This window comes from Diabrotica virgifera, chromosome 1, assembly GCF_917563875.1.
Source record: "Diabrotica virgifera virgifera chromosome 1, PGI_DIABVI_V3a".
In the NCBI taxonomy this organism is placed as follows: domain Eukaryota; kingdom Metazoa; phylum Arthropoda; class Insecta; order Coleoptera; family Chrysomelidae; genus Diabrotica; species Diabrotica virgifera.
The window spans coordinates 228,958,122-228,980,327 of NC_065443.1; the positions used below are offsets into that span (position 1 = coordinate 228,958,122).

Sequence of the window (22,206 nt, forward strand, 5' to 3'; positions counted from 1 at the left end):
CATACGGTACTTCCAATATTTAATATTTTATTCAATTGGACAATAAAGGTAAAACACAAACAATTTTTGTTTCTTACTCATTTATTTATAAAATAATGTTACATTTTACATAGAAATATGAGTATTTAATTTGGATTAAATAAATGTTTACTTGTTGAACTTTTCCACCGTCTGCACACAACAGCTGAACGGAGCCATTAGACCTAACAACAAAACGCGAAATAAAGTGTGTATTTTAAAACTGTTGGATAAACAGTACCTACAATTAGAAAAACTTACCTTTAAAAAGGTACACGGTTACAAAATAACAAAAATATCAAAAAACACGACTGAATATCAGTTTTTTATGGTGACACAAACAAACACATCACATAACCGACCATATAAAATAACTGAACGACAACGAACGAACGAACACGAACACTGAACACAGATTCACAGATAGCGCAGGATTTGTCAAAAGTCATGTCCCACCAATCACAATGCCGACATCAGCGCCTCCGACAAAATGGAAGGAAAATAAATACGATTACATGTTTTTTATTAGAGTGAGCGGGGCATGAACATGTCAAAATATGTTGTTTTACTTTACACGTTCTAAAAGTGAATCAAATCTTTTTTTTCTAATTTGATAGTTGCTTGTATAATATAATATATTTCAGTTAGTTATCCGGTAGATAAGCTTTAAAAGTAAGTTTGGATTCCGAACACACCTGATTTTTGTGTTTATTTTTATAATTTCAGCTTTAACCTAACCTAACAGCCTAACATAATTAGATTCAAAGATGATTTTATCGTTTTTATTTCCATTTTGGAAGAAGGAATGAAGGAAATGTAAGTAAATCAAAGAATTACAACTTAAAAAAATAAGTATACAAAGTCATAAGGTTTAGAAATACATTTCCATATTTTAAACAGACAACCATATTGTTTTAGAAAGAAAACATTGATTATGCTGAAAAATTTACTGGAGAGCTTGAACAAGAGGTAAATCCATTTTAACTTAGTGGAAAACTGTTGATTTGTATGTAAAATAGAAGACAAAGACAAGTTTAAATAAAGACAATCTAGCTAATGAAACAGATGCAGTGGTAATTTTGTTTACATAATAATTATATGTACATATTAAGGCCCCGTCTCACCATCAAATAATTGACAGTTATTTGATCAAACTTGACAGTTAGTGACACAAAGTGACAGTTAGTATGTATAGTTTGTGTCACTAGTCAAGTTTGACTGTCAAGTTTGATCAAATAACTGTCAATTATTTGATGGTGAGACGGGGCCTTTATATGATTATTAATATTAACTGTTCAATGATGTAAAAATTTGTTAATGTGGGGAAAACTTTTATTTAAATTCAATACTATATTTCTGTAGTGGTATGGCAAAACTTGATGTTGTGTCTGATTTTAGCCAGAATGAGATGATTATTTGCTTGATATGCTATTTAGTAACATTTCTTCAAGTTGGTAGAGTTTGGTATGTGTATGATGAAGGTATAAACCCCCTTTGTCCCACATATCTTTTGTATAAAAGATATGTCCCCTTTTAACTTACAGTAGAACCCCGATTATCCGGGTGCAGATTATCCGTGCTATGATTTTCTATTACATACCCAAGTTGCATTTTTGGGGTTTTATCAAAATAGCGTCATCGTAAATCACTTGACGGAAACTCTATATGACGAAAGAGAGACTCATAATGAAAGATTTATTTTTTTCTGTTATCTTTTTATGGTAGGTACATATGTATGTGTATATGTACATATATGTATTATACATAAGAAATACGTGTTCAGATTATCCCTGCTTTTCAATACACCTTCGGTCCCGAGGAGGACGGATAATCGGGGTTCTACTGTATTAGGTAGTGCAGAACTTGATATATTACTTGATTTCTTATGTTGATTACTTTTCGTTTTTGAGTTGGCAAAACATGATTCAAACTTTCCAAATTCTCTCCTGAAAAATTAGGCTAGATGGACATATCAATCATTGTCAAAACTCTCCAGATTTATAATCCATCCAACTGATATATTGAATAGTAAACTAAGGCTAAAAACCAACTATGTATATCAAAACACAATATTTTTAAAGATTGGATAATTTACATGGTAAATTGAAGAATCCCAATAACAGGAATAAAACCTAATTTTAATATTTGGATGCCTCAGAAGTCAAATGGTGTAAGTCACATTCTCCCTAAAAATGACTTATGGGATATAACACTTATTATTATATATAGAAATATTATTATTTCCTTGTTTGTATTTATGAATATGTTACCCATGTTATGATAAATAAAGACAGTTTACAGTCAGAAAAATTAAAGAATACCCATGAACGATCACATCAATAATATATTTTTCAGATTACTAATAATCTATCTCTCTCGTTTGTTATTTATGGAAAAAAAAACAGCAAATACAAAATATGTGATTGACTGATTGATGTGATCGTTCATGGGTATTCTTTCATTTTTCCGACTGTATTTGTCAGCAACTATTGTCAGAAACATCTTAGTAGGTATCTCATTTTAAGCACTTATTAACTTACACCGATTGGCTTCTGAGACATTGATTTGTTAATAGATACCTTTCACTTTTCTAAATAAAAAAATTAGTTACAGATATGACAGCTAGAAGATGGAATCCTGCGTTCTTAAAAGAAAAAAAGCTAGTTCCAGAAGTAAGCTACCAATAATAAACTAGAGAATGTATTACAAGAAAGAACAACGCTAATACTCAACATAGCTCAATTGCCCCAGATAAAAAAAGAGGAGAAAAGGGTACAACACAAGCGTGCCAGAGAAAATGAAAGGGCAGAAGACAGACACAAAATTCATTGATTTATAAAATTTAAAAATTAAATTATACAAAGGACAATTAAATAAAAAATTAAAAAATGATATATGTATATTAATGATCCTTCTATTTCCCCATAAAGCTTGTTACTGACCAGGAGGTATACTATAATAGATATATATTATATCTCATATCGCTAACTCTAGTAATGAGTGAGCCTGCATAAACGGAACCATAATATACATTATAGTTCCGTGTATGCAGCCTCACTCATTACTGTAGTGAGCGATATGAGATATATTAAGACCGCGTCCCACCATCAAATAATTTGAGCAAACTGAAAGTGACAGTTAGTGACGTCACATCCTGAGTGTTCATTGTGGATAATAATGAAAAATTTTCATTTTAAATAAAGTACAAACAAGTTAGACAACTCAATACAAAAAATTTGATCAAACTAGACTGATAGTGAGAGCACATATTTTTAGAATTTCAAAAAAACTGCAATTGTGACGTCACTTTGACGTACTTCCGGAGTTTGCTCAAACTGTTTGATCAAATTATTTGATGGTGAGACGCGGCCTTTATAGTATAGCTCCCCGTGTATGACAAGCTTAACACAAAAAAATTTATAAGGTTATCAAACATCGTAACTTCAGTAAATTCAATAATTTAGTTTATTCCTGGTATATACTTAGCAAAAAATAATTTTTGAATTAAATTAATTGACGCAAAAAGAAGAATGTGAATGTATGTAATTTATTTAAGCCAAAATACATTGTACGGCTGTCAGTAAATAGAAAAAAATGTTTATTTCACAAATAAACATTTCTTTTCGCTTAAATTAAATCACAAACAGCCTCCCACATACCTCTTGGCAGTTTGAACATTTAATTTAAGCGAAAAGCAATGCTTAATTGTCAAATAAACATTTTTTTCTATTTTCTGACGGCGATAGAACGTATTTTGAGTTAAATAAATTGCATACATTCTTCTTTTTTCGTCAATTAATTAATTCAAAAATTATTATTTTGGCCACCCTGTATAAATAATGATATTCATGTTTATATTAGTGTATAGATAATTGAACACCCTTTCAAATGAGGTGCCACACGACCCCTATTCCCATTTAAAAAAATCATCGATTACGTCACCACGCTCAGATGGATGACGTCACTAGTATGAAATATATGGCAAAAAATTGTAATTTGAAAATAAAAATCGACCTATTTCGGGATTTTTCTCTAAAGTCGTCCATTTTAGAGAAAATGAATTTATTCCATAATTTAGATCCTCTCTGTATGTGTACTTATATTTTATACCTCTATTTCTAATGTAATTAATTATCGAGTTAGAAAAAATACATTTGATTCACTTTTAGGAAGAAGATATTAAAAAATGCAAGTGTTAGGATGTAGTAATTCAATGGATTATTCAATAAATATGGACATTATAGACAAAATATTGAACAATTTTTAGAACGTGTAATGACATGTTTTTAAATCTGCCGCGTTTAGGATTCCGATCCTGATTAAAAATTTGGCAACATCGCGGAATGGGTTGTAACTCCTGTCCTTTACTGTGGGTTGTAACATAGCCACCTTTACTTAACAAGCCATGAAGTTGAAACTTGGCAACATCTATTGGTAGACCGACTAATTCTGACAGTTCTCATTTGTTTTTAAATAATTTTCACTTTATTTACAGAGAAACTGAAATATTTTACAATATTTCGTGCTCCAAATTATAAAGAACATTAAAAGGTATGTTATGAAGATGATTTTAGTTCAATATAATATATTTTTATATAAACTTGCGTGCATATAGAAATCCGTCCACTTAAAAATTTTGTCATTTTTAATGTCTCATATTTCCCAAACCTGTTGGCAGATTTAAGTGATTTTTATAATATGTTATAGCCTAATTCTTTGACAATACCGCTGTAATAATATTGTTGCTAAATAGTTAAATTTTTATGGTGTACCGGGCATTTAAAAAATACTGAAATTAAAACCCAACTATATAGACTCCGGTTTTCTTAATATTCTGTTTTTTTTTATTAATTCGCTTATGTTTAACAACTAGATTTGTTCTTTATCAATTCAGGGTGTTTCTAAATAAGTGCGACAAACTTTAAGGGGAAAGGAACAAAATGAAAAATTTTGACGCCTGTATTTTAAAGGTAATCATTTTTTTCGAATTCTGAGAAAACTAATAAGTATTTTTGAAAAATTTAAACGCAGAATAAAAGATTACTTTATTACCGAGGGCCAAAATTCCCTTAGAATGAATAAAAAGTTTTTTTAATGACATATTTGAAACTAAAAATCACACTAAATTTTCTTAGTTTTTCACCCCTGTAACTTATTAAAATAAACATAGAAGTTTTCAGGGACTTTGGGTCCTTGGTCCTAACGTAATCTTTCACTCTGCGTTTAAATTTTTGAAAAATACTTATTAGTTTTCTTAGGATTCGAAAAAAATGAATCCCGTTTATATTCTTGTTATTGGTTTTTTTTTTTGTATAATAAACGTTACTTACAAGGAATTACTTTTAATATTATTTTGTACAAACTTCCAATTAATAATATTTTCTTGTTCGACTCAAAAAATACTATAAATTTTACCAGAATTTGTACTTTAAAATCGTAGTTTCGAAAGCGGTAGTCCGAAAGTCTGACGTCATCAATTGCGACGTTGCCTTTTTCTCTTCATGGCTTGTAAAGTAAAGGTGGCTATGGTTGTAACATCTATCCCTGCCTCATCACAGGCACCGAACAACCTCGTCACAGGTTCCTTGCATGTTCTTTCCTTGTTATTCACAAAATAAATTCCAACAGAGGGCGTTTAAAATTTCAAAGATGGACGACAACTCTAGGAAAACAATTCATTTTGTCATTTGAATTCACAGTTCTAAAACGTTAAATTAAAATCATTTAGGCCCGGTCTTTTCACCTCCGAATAAAAGTTATTCGTAGGTTTATTTGACAGATTTACATGTAATCTGCCAAATAAACTTCCTAATAAATAGTTATTCGGAGGTGAAAAGACCGGGCCTTACAGGAGTGTTTTGTCAAAGTAACCACCAAGTTTTGCAACTAAGACATCTTATAAGTTAAAGACGACTCAAAATTATGTTTAATCTGTATGCATTCATTAAAATTTGATGTTAACTACTGATTTGTTTTTACCTTTTTTTTTAATAAAAAAATCTGGCCCCTCGATAATCACACAGCGTTCTAAAAATTATTAATCTATCTTAGGATTTCTAATTTTGTTTTTAATTTAATTGATAGGTGCACTACAGCTTATTTTACACCAACAGGTAACAATTTTTAATTTAATAAAAACTGGAAACTTGGAAACTAAGTAGGTGAATTTATTTTATAATACATGTGTTCTGGACATTACGAGGTGGTCGGGATATTTTGCATAACAATGTACATTCTATGTACAGAATATATACTACATTTTATTTATTTATTTAATTTTGCAGTTGCTTAAACATTACAAAATACTACGTTTAATACAAACGTTAAATTAACAAAATGTGTGATTTGGCATTGGTTAATTTAGGTCATTACGTAGAGTATAATAGGAATGAATACTGAGGAACACTGCAATAGTTTTTTTAAGTCGAAATTATTGTTAATTACAACATAAACTGACCGCAAATATGTACACAAATTAGTGGCAAAGTCAATGTTTTCCTTGAGTTGATGCTTTTCAAATTCGCCACCAGGCGTCGCCCACTTTACGGTTATTGTTGTCTGTCATTCATAGAGAAATAACTTCTTGTTATTTCTCTATGCTGTCATTCTTGTTTCCTTTTTCCTTGATGCCTTGATAGATTTTATTATTCAAAGATATTTGAAGTGATTTCCACTTTTGTGTGTAAAATTGGAATACATACATAATCAAGTGTTTTTTTTTTATAATTTAGATGTTTATTTCATAGGTTAGTTTATTCATTTAAGTTAGTTTCTTTTTATTACTATTTAGTATTTTAGATATTTTATTAGTTAGAGTTTACAGTCTACAGTTTAAGTTAGTTTCTTTTTATTACTATTTAGTATTTTAGATATTTTATTAGTTACAGTTTAGAAATCTTCACATTGTTTAGTGTTTCTATTAACTATTGCCACTATTGATTTTTATATAATTTTAATGCTTTTAATATATTTTCTGATTTATATCTAACATTTGTTTTCGATTTTTAAATTATATATTGTGTTCTATTCATTTTTGAATTTTAGATGTTACAGTAAGAAATATTTTACAACATGGCAACACTGTTAGTGTTTTTAGATTACCTCAAATGTCAACTACAAAACAAATTCAAATGGACCGAAAAAGTCGTGACGTAATTTTCACGCGGGAAATTTGACAATGATTCTATGCACAAATTATGGCTGTCCGTATTGTTACTGAACATAAGGGTCAAAATTAAATCCTATATTTTTCTTTGCGAGTTTTTAGGTTGACTAACTCAGATTTAACTATTGAAATATATTTATAATGAAGGTAAATAAGCTTATCTCATGTTTGCATGGATGGAATACAATAAAAAAGCTGCTTAAATTGAAATAAGAGTAAAATTAGTTGAATAGTGGAACGTATGTCGTATTTTTAGTTTGTCATTTGTCACAAAACAAACTGTTTACAAATGTAAATATACACAATATACAGGTGATACAGATTGGACGTGTCAAAAAATGTATAATAATTATATAATAATAAGTAATAAGCTAAAAAATAATTACAATTACATAATATAAAATATATAGTGTGTTAACATACACAACATAATCATAGTCAAAATACTTCCTTGTGGGGTGCCCATATCTATGTAGTATGGGCTGGATAGTATATCATTAATTTTCACTATTATTTTCCTGTTTTTAAGAAAAGACAAACCAATCATTGAGGGGACCTCTAATACCAAATTTTTTGCTTGCTAACGAATACCTGATCAACTGTATTGAATGCCTTACTCAAGTCAAACATCAAGGATACAACAAAATGACCCTCATCCATCCTATCACTAATAAATTGAGTACACTCTACCAAGCTAGTTTCAGTAGATGATCCTTGGTCCTTGACGAAAACCATGTTGATTATTACAGATCAGTTTGAAACTTGATAAGAATATTCCAACTCTACTACTTACAGTCTTTTCGATTATTTTAGAAAACAAGCTTAATAAAGATATAGGACGATAATTATTATCCACTAATAACACTATGTCGACATAGTGTAGTTTATCTAAATCAGCGGTTCTCAAACTTTTTGAGTCATGTACCACCAAATACTTTTTATTATTTTTAGTACCACCTAACTGAAATACCTATCTAGATAGGTAATGTAATTAACTATAATAGTAGTGCTTATTTTGACTGTTTTGCGTTTTGTGTACCACCTCAAATAATGAAATGTACCACCAGTGGTACATGTACCACAGATTGAGAACCGCTGATCTAAATCATTTTCTTAGAATTAAATTATATTCCTAGGCGCTATTCTCTTGTAATAGTTTCCCATTTTACATGCTAACTTTCAGTGACTACGTGCTGAAGCAACTGATTTTTTTATATCAAGTAGGCCCTAGGTTCACGTCAGCTAGGCTTGTGGCTATTTAACTTATTTAGAGTTCTGCTTATTATTAATCTGAATAATATTATTAATCCTCCATTACTCATATCATTATTCTTTTCTGGATATATTTAACTTTGCTGTATGCATTACAATCATACTATTACTACTTGTAAGTTCTATTTGGTGAAGGGTTGTTATTTGACCCAGGACTAAGTTGTACTCTCAGAGTTCACCCCGATGCGTTCTGACATTAGTTATGTCTGTTGCTATTAGAGTTTATATGTTTAATTTAAGAAAGAACTAGGATTTGACTTTAAAATAAAAACTTCTTTTATTATTCAACAACATTAATTTTTTACCTTATTTTACCTCATTTCTATCTTCTATATCTGTCAAATAAGAACCTAAAGCTTATTATGAACAACATTACAAAACATACAGTTGAGTCCGCGAGTCTTTACCCGTGCGTCATTAATACCTGAAGAGATAAAACACATACTTTTTATTTAGCATCATTCTCTTCCACACATGAAACTCATGACAAACCAGCTGCCGTTTGTTATTAAGTAACAACACATGTTATTTTTATGAACCATCTAGACTCAGTTCATTGAAAAGAGATAGGTACAAAAAAAGACGATTCGGTATGTTTTCATATTTTAAGCACAATTTGTTTGACGTTTCTGTTTTGTTTACTTTTGTGGCTGTCACTCAGTTGAATTTTTTGCGGTTTTTGTCGAATTTTTGCGTTTTGAAGTTTCTTTATATTACACAAACAGTTGTTTTCACACCTAATTTTATATTGGGCTTTGAAATTTTAAGGTAAATAATTATATTTTGGCAATTAATATTTAAAACATACAAAGCTAACGTCATTCACACAGTAAAGAAATGATTGTGTTTAGATTTCCGTCAAAGTGAATAAAATAACAAAAATAAAATATTTTATTGAATTTTTTTATAAATTGTTTATTTATTTATAAATCAATAATAATAAAAGAATTTATTAAGCTACTTCAAATGTAGCTGTAATTCTGCACAAAAATTTTGAAGCAAAACTTACATTTGACATTCTATATATTTGATAAAGTCAAATTTTATAATAAAACCCGTAATCGGAACAGTAGCCACTTTCTGTCAGTTGTTGTTGCGTGAAATAGATTTCCGACTTATTTCGTATGCTTTAAATGATGACGCACGGGTAAAGACTCGCGGACTCAACTGTATTCCAATACTCCCACCTTTTTTTTTGTTTTCCAAGTTGTTCAACCCATAAACAATAAATAAATAAATAAACAAACCTTTTAAATAAAAAAAATATAACAAATGTCCACTTTATTGCACTCTGGTTGTCTATTATATAGAGTGGTAGGCAATCTTGCATTTTCAGATCTAATAGACAGTTTTGAAGCCACACCAATTCTTTTGTTGCTTGTTATGCAGCTACAAACTCAGATTCGGTTGTTGATAAAGATACTGAGATCTGTCTCTTGCTTGTCCAGTGTCCAAAACGTAGCCAGTGGTGGAACAATGAGTTTCTTTATCACCTGCACAATCTGCGTCACTGTAATTACGCATGGTAATTTAGTTGTATTTGCCATAACAAATACCATAATTTATTGTGCCTTTTAAGGCACAAAATTCCCAACTGTCATGATAACTCAAAACAGTCTTAACGCACACAAAGCTGTCTCTATTGCTAACTTTTTCTCATAAAATAACAAACCGTTGTCAAATAAAATATGCTACTCTATACTCGATGCTAAAATTCGTTTTCTGTGTTTCTTGTATTGGGACCAGATCAGTATCGTTATTCTTTAATAGTCTGTATAGAATTTGACATTTTGTTCTACTTATACTTTTTATTTTTATTTGGCAAACTCTTACATTGGGTCCTATTTCTTTTGTAATTTGTTGCTTGGAAAGTCCATTCATTAACTGTGTCATCTTTAATTATTCTAAAAAAAACTGCGATATACTTATGCCAGGAGATCTTTCGAAAGATTGTCTGGCGCCTCTTGTGCTAGTTCTTTAGTTTACCCTGGGTGTGCGTGTAGTATTACCTGTTTATGCGAACTAGCGTTACACCCCCCTTTAAATGTATAAAATTATGTATATAAAGGGTCACTATGAATAACAATCAATGTCAATTTTGGCCAAAATTAGGATATATGCTCCATGTTGTAGAGGTTGTCAGTTAGTTTCGAACTATAAACAGTAACAGCAAGAAAAGATTAAGGTTTGTGAGAAAATAGATATAAGCCACCGCCTCAATGTGACTTCAAACCTTAAAATCATGATTTTACAGAAACTATTAAAAATGACTATGATCGTTTTTCGTAGTGACCCTTCATGTGAATAAGATATAAATAGAAATATATATTTTAAACGATTTTTTTTACATTAATGACATAATCGTGATGTAAAACTTCTGTCAATATTGAAAAAATATTCTTCACTGTAACTTTATCCATTCCTAACAATCATCACTTGTATATTCCACTTTTTCTAGCTGTTTTCTCTATGTAGACTGCAGTCTTATTATTTACATTATATGCGCTGCTCGAAGAACCATCATGCCAATTTTCTTTAGAGTTGCCAGCTTGTGCTCTGCCATTCTTTCTGTAACCTTTTCTGTAGTTACTAAAACCACCTTACTAAACCCTACTCCTCTTTCACTTTGTCTCATTTCATTTCCCAAGTAGTATAGTGAGAATTTATTTTTATGAATTTCTCCCCGACTCTTCCATCTGATTTGTAGTGTTAATATTTCACCAATTTGTAAAATATATACAATTTTTAATTCTGTATGTAACATTATTTTATTGTCTATTAATATAATAAATGTTAGTTGTTGTCTGTAACATTCTAATGTTACATAGTTTATGTGAATAATGTTTGTACCATAATAAATATTTTAAATTTATATAGATATCAATATCTCGCATCAATCTTTTTTTATTAAATCATAATGAAAGTATTGTATGTTTTATCTTCTGCACAAACAATCAAACAACCTTGTTGAAATGAACAAAAACAACAAAAACGTTGTGGTTAGGTGTTAGGTTAAAAATATGCGTTTGCGTGTTCAAAATGTAGAAATGTACACAAATAAGAGTGAAATGTGACAAATGAAATGATAGGAATAGGAAAAACCCACAGAGAACACAAAAAGGAACGTGTCAAGTCCACAGAAATTTAATATTTCTATGAGTCCTATGGGTAAACCAAACAACAATCAACGACATACGTTTGACACGGTTTTTATTAACTTTTTAAATTGATATCCAGTAATATTTCCATAAAAGGAAAATATAGAATTAATTAAACATAAATATAGATCCTGAAAAAAAATACTACATCAGTTAAATACTTCAGAATAAGGCAGAATTTTGAAAAAACAATTTGTGATGGTCTTATGCCATATGGCAATAAGGGTCATAATTATAATGGAATGGAATCATAGCAGTGGGGGTGAAACGTCACACTTTTTCGGTCCATTGGTTATGTTTGGTTGCCCTAAACTTGATGTTGTCCATCAAGTGTATCAAAAATGGAAGTCAAACAAGAAATTATTGAGGAAACGTGTAAAATAGAAATAGAGTACAATGATTTGGATGATGCTATTTTGTATGGGGATGGCTTTAAATGTGAACTTCAGGAGTCTAGTAGGGAAAGTACTCATGGTACATATGATTCTTTAGACTTTGAAACAAAACCATTTGAAGAAAACCAAAAATCTGAAAAAGGTTAGTACATAACAAAATATTTAGTATTATAGTAGAAGTACTTAGTAGAAATAAGAATAACTTTTTCGTTTCTTGTTAAGTTGAATGTGTTAAATGTTAAAGGCATTAACATACAAATAATTGAGTATAGGGCTTTTCATTGACTCTCCTTTGTTTGGAGCACCTGTCATAATAATAATAGGTTTGTTGAACAATATGTTGTATAATTTATATGGATACATCAGTACATATTAGAGTGCACCAACTCAAAATTTTTCAATATTGAGATAAATATGAGTAAATGGTTAAAAGATGTTTATTTATCAGTTTCAAATTACACCATTTAACCCTTAACTAGTCCGGCGTCATCTGACAGACGATTCAATATTTTTAATAATTTTTTATTGGAAATTGGCACCGTCCACAGGCAAATCCTTCTGTCTAATCCTTTAAAGTATTGGAGCTTGACAAGTGGGTGTATTTGAGACAAGTTTCTCTCATCTCCTAAAAAGTTATCACAACAGTTAGGCTGAGAGTAGTTTCTCAGACAACGCCGGACCGTTTGTGTTACTTTTTTGTGTTCATACTTGGAGTTCAACAAGAAAAAGAGGATGTTCTTATTATTGAAAAAACGCAAGATTTGCAGTTTATGTCCGAGTAGAAAGCACAAGATGACAAAATACCTGTGCTTCTGTTGCAAAAAGCCTGTTTGTTTGGGATGTACAAAACCACTACCTATGTAAAAATTGCATATAAAATTGGTTAAGTTTGACTGATGCTGGAAACAACATTTTTGATCGATTTTTATTTTACCTAGTTTTTTGTTTAGTGTGCAGTTTGAACATTTATCCTAGCAATACTTTTTTTCAAGTTGTTTTTATATATTTTTTATTTACTTTACAAAACTATGTACTTTTTTACAAATATTTGTACGGATTTTAGTTTTATTTTAATATTTTTTTCTTAACTGAAATAACGCCCAAATTTATTACGTTCACTTTTATATAAATATATCAGGGTATGTTTTTAACATTTATTCTTAATAAAAGCATTATTTTTGAGTGTTTTTTTGCTTTCTTGAAAACAGTAGTTTCGCAGACGACGCCGGACCAGTTACGCCAAGTTAAGCTACTGCTATGGTACAGGACCAGTTAAAGGGTTAAAAATTCCAACACCATTAAAAAAATTTTGACTTATCAACATGCAGAATCGAATATAATTGAATGCAGAGAAAATAAGTTAAAGTGGATTTGTGAAGAACTATGTTTTTTGAGATGGTGCACTCTGATACTGATGTATCGATATATATATTACGGTTAAACTTCGCAAATGGTTGATCTCGACGTTAACCAGTTAATCTTGACTTTAACTGAAATGTAATGTTAATATCGTACGAAATTCAGATATATTGACATTAACAGGTTAATGTCAAGTTTAACTGTTCTCTGTTCTCCTTGGTTAATGTTGAATAGTGTGTTAGAAAATAATACAAAGTTGCCAATTGTATAAAAAATACCTGCTATTTATTCAAACATGACAAATTTCCGAGACACATAGAATTGCATAATATATTAGCTGCCTTATAGTAGCACTTTTTTTTAACCATATTTGGTTTTGCACGAGCATATTTTGTATTCTTGACCACTACATAGAGAGGAAGTCGCTGCAATCTCACGAAGAGATTTTTCAACAGCTGAAACTTTTTCGGTAGCACTAAGGGGAGCCGGACATACACTGAACTGATTTCTTGTAAATAACTGTGGTAATGTGCCCTTTTCTGTCCCGATTTTGTAATACATGTTATCTTCAACTGTCGTAACAACGCCTAATATATTCCTTGCATCTGCTCGTCCTCTATTAATATCGGGTACAGGTAATCTAACAGTATCACAAATTTTTGCAGCCGGTAATAAGTTACTGGAATTTAGTTTCATTTTTTTTGCTTGTTGAAGCAAACCATCTTTCGGCAACATATTAGGCACCTTAAATCATTTTTATTATTTTCATTAATTTCAGCACAACAGTCTGTGTAAACAAACATACTACATGAGATATAGATGCAACCGTTCAAACATTCAAACTCACAAACACCACAACAAATTAGGCTGTTATTTGGTATAAGATTCTCATTTAACGTTTCGTTAAATTTATTTGAATCTTCAAATATTCCTCTGACTTCTAGGTTAACTGGAGGAAGAAGATTTACAGAAGACCAGGAATTGCTTTGTACTTCGCTTGTTTCATATCATAGGTTTTACAACAAGGCCTTTTCTTTTTGAACTGAGTTTTGCTGACAGGGTATGCAAAATTTAAAAAAAAAGTGATACTACTTCTTGTGCTATATTTATGAATTTATCTTTTAAAAAATTTAACATTCTTGCTCTTCCTCCATGGCCAATACTTAAATGTGCTTCATAAAGAATATCAAATAATTCCTCTTTTTTTACATAATATAAAAATTTCTCCTTGCCTTTTTGAAAAGGAACAATAAGTTTGAAATCATTTCCCACATTCACTACATCGTGTTTGGCCAAACCTCGATATGACAACATTGTTTACTTAGCTTGTCGTTTTGCTTCTTTCACTTGATTACAAATTAAATTGAGTTGTATTCCCAAAGTTTTTGAGAGTCTTGTTTGTGACTATTTGTCAGCAAGTTTAAAATGCTGTTTTATCGACCAGCAATTTGGATTTCTCTCTAGCCGCTCCACTGAACTTAATTTATTGACATTTACCAACTTCCTTGTGGAATCTCTTGAAGGTGGCTTCCAGGTTCATGCTGTATACACAGACTTTACAAAGGCATTTGACCGGGTAAATCACAAGATTTTAATCAATAAGTTGAGAGGTCTGGGTATCCAGGGTGAACTTTTAGAAAATGGTTGTTATCGTACCTATCTGAAAGAATACAAATAGTATGTGTTCAGGGTTTTCAATCGTTTGAAATTAAGGTACCTTCAGGAGTGCCACAAGGGTCACATCTTAAACCCCTTCTATTCAATATCTATGTTAATGATATTGTCTCCTGTTTCCACTTTGCTTTTTTCTTAATGTTTGCTGACGATTTAAAATTATCTTTGAAAATCGAGAATGATGGTGACTATCAAGAATTACAATCTGACTTGGATCGTTTGAGCTATTGGTGTGATAGCAACGGAATGGAACTTAATGTTAAAAAGTGCCACTTAATGGTTTTTGGTCGAAATAGAACTCCTACAAATCATATCTATACTATTAAGGATTGTCCTTTAGACTCTGTATCTCAGATAAAAGACCTAGGTGTTGTGCTCGGTTCCAGCTTATCCTACATCCCCCATATCTCATCTATTGTCTCAAAATCACTTTAACTTTTAGGGTTTATCAAATGTTGTGCAAAAGACTCTCTAAATATCCCATCCATAAAAGTATTGTACTGTTCACTTGTGAGACCTCACCTAGATTACTGTTCATGTGTTTGGTCTCCACACTATAACACCCATATTCTAGCTATTAAGAGAGTTCAGCACAAGTGCTTAAGATTTGTTGCATTTAAACAAAACCAGAGGGTTGATGAAATTAACTATTCTAATAATATAGAAAAGTCTCTCAACATAACCTCTCTCCAAATCCGACACATGCATAAGGATCTCACAATGTTTTATAATATACTACACTCCAATAATTTTGGTTCTCAACTATTGGAGAAAATTAGCCTTCATGTTCCCAGTAGACAAACGAGGCTAAATCAACCTTTTTACATTAGATCCCATCGCACTAACTACGGACACAACTCCTTCATGTCCAGAACACCTAGGTTTGCTAACCAATATTCGGAAGGTTTAGATTGTTATAGTTTTCCAAATGAATTTAAAGCTCAGCTTAAAAACTGTGTGTGATAACTTGTTGTATTTTGTATTTTTTACATTTTTTGTTAATGTTTGTTATTTATTTAATGTTCCTAGTTTGTATAATTAAAATTTTTAAATTTACTTTAGGTTAGGTTATAAATTTCCTGTGATTAATGTTTATACTGTATTTTAATTGGGTGATTGCCCGTTGATAAATACAATAAATTAAATCATATTTTTCACAAGATAAATAAGCATTGTTGTCTTAATTACTAATTATAACTGAAAAAATATATAAATATCTAATATTTTCAAATATTTTATTGCTGTTTATTATTAAATATATTATAGTTAATGTATAACAGTAACATTACATAACTAAATTAAATTTAAAAGTAATTTTTAAACAAAATATACTTAGTGAAATAGTTAATTTCTATAAAAATTCATAGTTGGTCATAATAATATGGCCAGGGACTGTAGGTATACTTGCATTAGGTATTAATTGATTTTGTTATAATACATAATATTATAATTTTCTCAAATTATAATCTAACATAAATAGTTTAATATCTGATAACTCTACTCAAAAAATCACATTTAATTTATAAAAACAACATAACCTAAAATTGATGCTATTTTTTCAAAGTTTCTTTCTATTTCATCATTTCATGTCAGTGTAATCACTTTATTGCAGAAAGTTTGTTGCAACTTATTGCACAAGTTCTTGCGCAAGAAATTGTGCAATTAATTGTGCAATTACTTGCATCGTGTAAAGTGGCTATAAGAACATTTTATTTGTTAACCATGTGGTTTGGATGTTTTCTGTAAATAAATAATTCGTGATTATAAAATAAACATTGTCAATGATGATCGTTTTCTCCTATAAAATGCTAGGATAGCAGTTGGTCGTCTTCTGCAAAATGAAGAATGGGTTGAAAGCAGTCGGAAAATGACATTAGCTCAATTTTTGCTATAATGTGGGTTGGTCGCTTTCTGCAGAACTGGGTCCAGTACTTATCTGTTCCTCTGATGTGTTTACCTTTGTCTATTTCCAGTTGTTTTATTTCTGTATACTTCGTTGTTAGGTATTCAGTTTTCTTCAGGTTTATTTCCATCCCATTCTTTATATATTCCTATTCGAGTTTCCTCATCATAAAACTAAGGTCATCTTCATCTTGTGCGATCACTATTTGGTCGTCAGCAAAACGGGTATATAGATATACGTTCCTTACCGGTATACCCATTCGTTGGAACTTTCTTTTCCATGGTTTCAGGGTTTTTTCCAGGAATATTTTGAACAGGGTAGGGGATGTGAAGCAACCCTGCAGTAGTCCCTTTGTCATCTTAAATGGACTGCATATTCTATTGTCCATTTTGATTGCTACTGCGTTATTCTTGTAGAGTGCTTTTACTGCTGTTAAACATAGCTTGGTTTAACGGATCTATTTTTGGCCATCATTTTTTCTATTAGTTGTTCTACCGTGTATATGTGATCTAAGCATGCTTTCCTTGCTGTGAATCTTGCCTGGCCTTCTCTGATTTTATGCTGTATATATTTCTAATTTTTCCTTTGTGGTCTTTCCATATGGTCTACCTATAGATGGTACTGATTCCTCGATAGTTTTCGCAATTTTTTTTTATTTGCTTTCTTATATACATAGTATAGTATCAACTACTCCTAATGAAATTCGTTCGGGATTTCTAGTTTTAATTGAATTTAGCAGTCAAATGTAGTTTTGACTAGTTAAAACTAGAACTGTCTAAAGCGCTTAGTTAAAACTAGTTTTTCCTAGTAAATTCGGGTTTTAACGGTAACATATACGCCTCTAGCGGTGGACCTACAATTATGAAAATAATTTCCAGGCTTTTCCCGAGACAACTTTTCTATATTTTTTTTCTCAAAGCTGTTCTATAAAGGGTTCTTGAGATATGGCTGACAGCCATTCTTATTGGGACACCCGGTACATTATACAAAAAATAAATAAAAATCTGTGGCAACTCTGTGACTTGCAAACATATATTCAGATTTAGATGCCAAATTAATGAAGGTTTAATCCAATGATTTATCTGTATACTTCATTGGCATAATTATACCATAGAGTTATATATTAGCATAGAGAGAGTGTGATTTTCAGAGCGAAGTGACGACACCATCTTTTTTCACTTGGCTTTCACTTTTGGCTTAGTGCTGTTTCACTCTTATGCATAGTAAAGCTGCGACAGTAGTCCTCCCTTTCCGTGCCTATACTCACACTTAATGTCATCTTAGTTTCTCGATACAATGTGTTAGAAAGAGATGCCGCAAACAAGTCCATGAGATCTTGTCCATCTCTTCACTTGATCAGGAAGCGTGGAAGGTAGGCTCACTCTATGTTAATATATACCTCTATGAATCATACATGTTCCATATTTCTGCGGTCTTAAATTTGATTATTGCATTCATTTGCCCTTTTGCTCTAATAATTACATTATAGTGGTTTTTATTTTAGGTCATCTCCAAGATGAAAGCAAAATGGAAATTGAGGAGAAAGTCATTGAAGATTTATCTCACGACGAAAATGACACGAGTCAACACACGGAAGGAAAAACTTTAAATAAATCTATGACAGTTGTGACTGGAAAAAGACCTTATAAATGTGAAATTTGTTTTAAGCAATTTTGTCTTAAAGGTTCCCTGAAAACACATTTGCTAAAGCACACTGGGGAAAAACCTTACAAGTGTGAGATTTGTTTTAAGAAATTTAGTGAAACAAGTAGTTTAAAAAGACATTTGAGAGTACACACTGGAGAAAAACCTCACAGGTGTGAAATTTGTTTTAAGAAATTTAGTCATAAAAGTTCATTGACAACACATTCGCGAGTGCACACTGGGGAAAAACCTTACAAGTGTGAGATTTGTTTTAAGCAGTTTTCTCAGGTAGGTATTTTGAACAGTCATTTAAGAACGCACACTAGAGAAACACCGTACAAGTGTGAGATTTGTCTTAGGCAATTTAGTCAAGCCAGTAGTTTGAAAAGACATTTAAGACAGCACAGTGGGAAGAAACCTTACAAGTGTGAGATTTGTTTTAAACAGTTTAGTGATGAACATACTTTAAAAAAACATGTGAGAGGACACACCGGGGAAAAACCTTACAAGTGTGAGATTTGTTTTAAGCAATTTGGTCAAGAACGTAATTTGAAAAGACATTTACTGGTGCACACTGGGGAAAACCTTCACAAGTGTGAAATTTGTTTTAAACAGTTTAGTCAAGCAGGTACTTTAAAAAGACATTTGAGAGTGCATACTGGGGAAAAACCTTACAAGTGCGAGATTTGTTTTAAGCAGTTTTCTCATAAATTTTATTTAAAAAATCATTTAAGAACACACACTGGAGAAAAACCTTACAAGTGTGTGATGTGCTATAAACGGTTTAGTGCACCAGGTGGTTTAAAAGCACATTTAAGAACGCACACTGGAGAGAAACCTTACAAGTGTGAAATTTGTTTGAAGCAGTTTGCTCAAACAATTGGTTTGAAAAATCATTTGAGAGTGCACACTGGGGAAAAACCTTACAAGTGCAAGATTTGTTTTAACCAATTTACTACAGCAAGTTATTTGAAAAGTCATTTAAGAATTCACACTGGAGAAAAGCCTTACAAGTGTGAGATTTGCTTTAAACAGTTTGCTGAAAGAAATACTTTGAGGATACATTTGAGACAGCACACTGGAGAAAAACCATACAAGTGTAACACTTGTTTGAAGCAATTCAGAGAACTAGGCACTTTCAGAAATCATTTAAGAACACACACTGGAGAGAAACCTTACCAGTGTAAAATTTGTTTTAAGCCGTTTGCTCGAACAGATCGTTTGAAAACACATTTGAGTGTGCACGCTGAGGAAAGGGAAAAACGTTATAAGTGTGAAATTTGTTTTAAGCAGTTTATTTTGGCAAAATCTTTGAAAAGACATTTGAATGTGCACGCCGGGAAAAAACCGCACAAGTGCGAGATTTGTTTTAAGCAATTTAGTGAAGCAAGTTATTTGAAAAGTCATTTAAAAATTCACACTGGAGAAAAACCTTACAAGTGCGAGATTTGTTTTAGGCCATTTAGTGATGCAGGTAGTTTAAAAAGGCATTTGAGAGTACACACTGGAGAACAACCTCACAGGTGTGAAATTTGTTTTAAGCAATTTAGTCATAAAAATTCCTTGAAAACCCATTCGCGAGTGCACACTGGGGAGAAACCTTACAAGTGTGAGATTTGTTTTAAGCACTTTTCTCAGGCAGGTATTTTGAACAGTCATTTAAGAACGCACACTAGAGAAAAACCGTACAAGTGTGAGATTTGTCTTAGGCAATTTAGTCAAGCCAGTAGTTTGAAAAGACATTTAAGACAGCACACTGGGAAAAAACCTCAAGTGTGAAATTTGTTTTAACCAATTTAATCTTAAAACTTCCTTGAAAACTCATTTGCAAGTGCACACTGGAGAAAAGCCTTACAAGTGTGAGATTTGTTTTAAGCAGTTTACTAAAACAAATGATTTGAAAAAACATTTGAGAGTGCACACTGGAGAGAAACCATAGAAGTTTGAAACTTGTTTGAAGCAGTTTATTTTTGTAAGTTCTTTGAAAAGACATTTGAATATGCACGCTGGGGAAAACGTGAAATTTGTTTTAATACGCCAGTCAATGGGAGTACGAATAGGATATTACCTCCGAATTCTATCCTACTGAATGGATTCTAATGAAATTTTGGAAATAGCCTCTACTTATCTCCTAATTCACAGTCTACCCTATGCCGATGTGTGCTTTTATCTTGGGGGTGGTTCCTACCCCTTCTCGGGGGTGGAAAATTTTTGGTAAAAAAACCACAGAAGTGACTAGAGAACTCAATTCTAAGTAAAAACTGTACTATAATTGTTTTTTGAAAACTCAATACTTTTTGAGTTATTCTTGGTTGAAAATTGGCCGTTTTCATTGAAAAATGACACCTTTTCGAACGGTCTTTTGCGAATACCTTAAAAACTATGCATCTAACTGAGAAAACTATATAAAACATTTTTGTAGATTATAAAAAAAACAAAGATTATAGGCCTTGGGCCCGCATATACAATTATTATTTATGACCACACCGTTGAAACTTTTTGTACTTGTTATTTGGGTGGAGTCGGACAAATTTTGAGCTTGGCGCATTATGGTAGTGGGGCGTTTGTCTGTCAAGCGGTGACGAAGTTGTCAATTTTATGCAAGAAAAAAATTTATTACCACATTGGTCATTCTATTTTAATCAATGGATTTTATCATATAAACAACGAAAACAATTTTGTCGGACAAAAATATTGGGGCATATGACGCGTCGGACACGCTAAATATGTCAAATTTATGAAAATAATAAATTTATTACCACATCGATAATTTTAACGGTATCTATCATAAAACCTTTTTACAATAATGTGGTAACCTTGTCGGACAATTTTCACGGGGCATATGCGCAGTCGGACGCGCCGAAGATGTCAATTTCCTGAAAATTTTTTATTTATTACCACAGATGTCATTTTTATTTTGTACTGTTCTTTTACATGTGTAATGCATATTGTATCACTTGTCGGACAAAAATAATGGGGCGTTTTGGTACAATTAAAAGAAAAAGTAATTTTTATGCATACAGGGTGTTTGGTAAAGAATGGGCCATAGCTTAACCTCAGGTTCCTGAGGTTAAAATAGGCCGATTTAAGCTAACTTACCTTAATACAAAGTTTATAATAGCCGAGATACAGGGTGTCAAAGTTAAACTTTTTTTTTATTTATTATTGAATATTTCCTGATAGGTATGAGATAACAATATGAAATTTTATATCTGGGGGTTTCTTGAGTCGAGAAATCTAAATTCCTTACCAAAAATTATGCATTGCCCAGAGGGCGCCACATATGCCTTTCAGCACTCATTTATTACGTTCAATTTTTTTTATCCCTCACTCTGTATAATTTTGACATTAAAATTTTTATTTTCCTATTAGTTTTACTTAAAAAAGGTATACTTCTTTCATCTTCCTAAACTCAACCGTTTTCGAGATAAACGAATTTTAAATATGCGATACACCATCATTTTTAGCATAATATCATTGTAGTTACACCCAAAAAATAACTTAAAATTTATGAAAATAATAAATTTATTACCACATGGATAATTTTAACGGTATCTACCATAAAACCTTTTAACAATAATGTGGTAACCTTGTCGGACAATTTTCACGGGGCATATG

At 31.3% G+C, this 22,206-nt stretch overlaps 1 protein-coding gene across 2 annotated transcripts in view; it reads left to right on the forward strand.

The window, feature by feature from the left end:
- Positions 1 to 21,133, forward strand: part of LOC126882677 (zinc finger protein 227-like) — a 110,679-nt gene extending 89,546 nt beyond the window's left edge. The window contains exons 1-2 of one of the 2 annotated variants that reach the window (XM_050647654.1): positions 11,907 to 12,150; positions 18,449 to 21,133. In XM_050647654.1, the coding sequence (XP_050503611.1) occupies positions 11,955 to 12,150; positions 18,449 to 20,367 (2,115 nt within the window). In that variant the 5' untranslated portion in view covers positions 11,907 to 11,954 and the 3' untranslated portion in view covers positions 20,368 to 21,133. Of the gene's footprint in view, positions 1 to 11,906; positions 12,151 to 18,448 lie in introns of those variants that run through there. The other variant, XM_050647660.1, reaches the window with a different exon arrangement.
- The last annotated feature ends 1,073 nt before the right edge of the window (positions 21,134 to 22,206 follow it).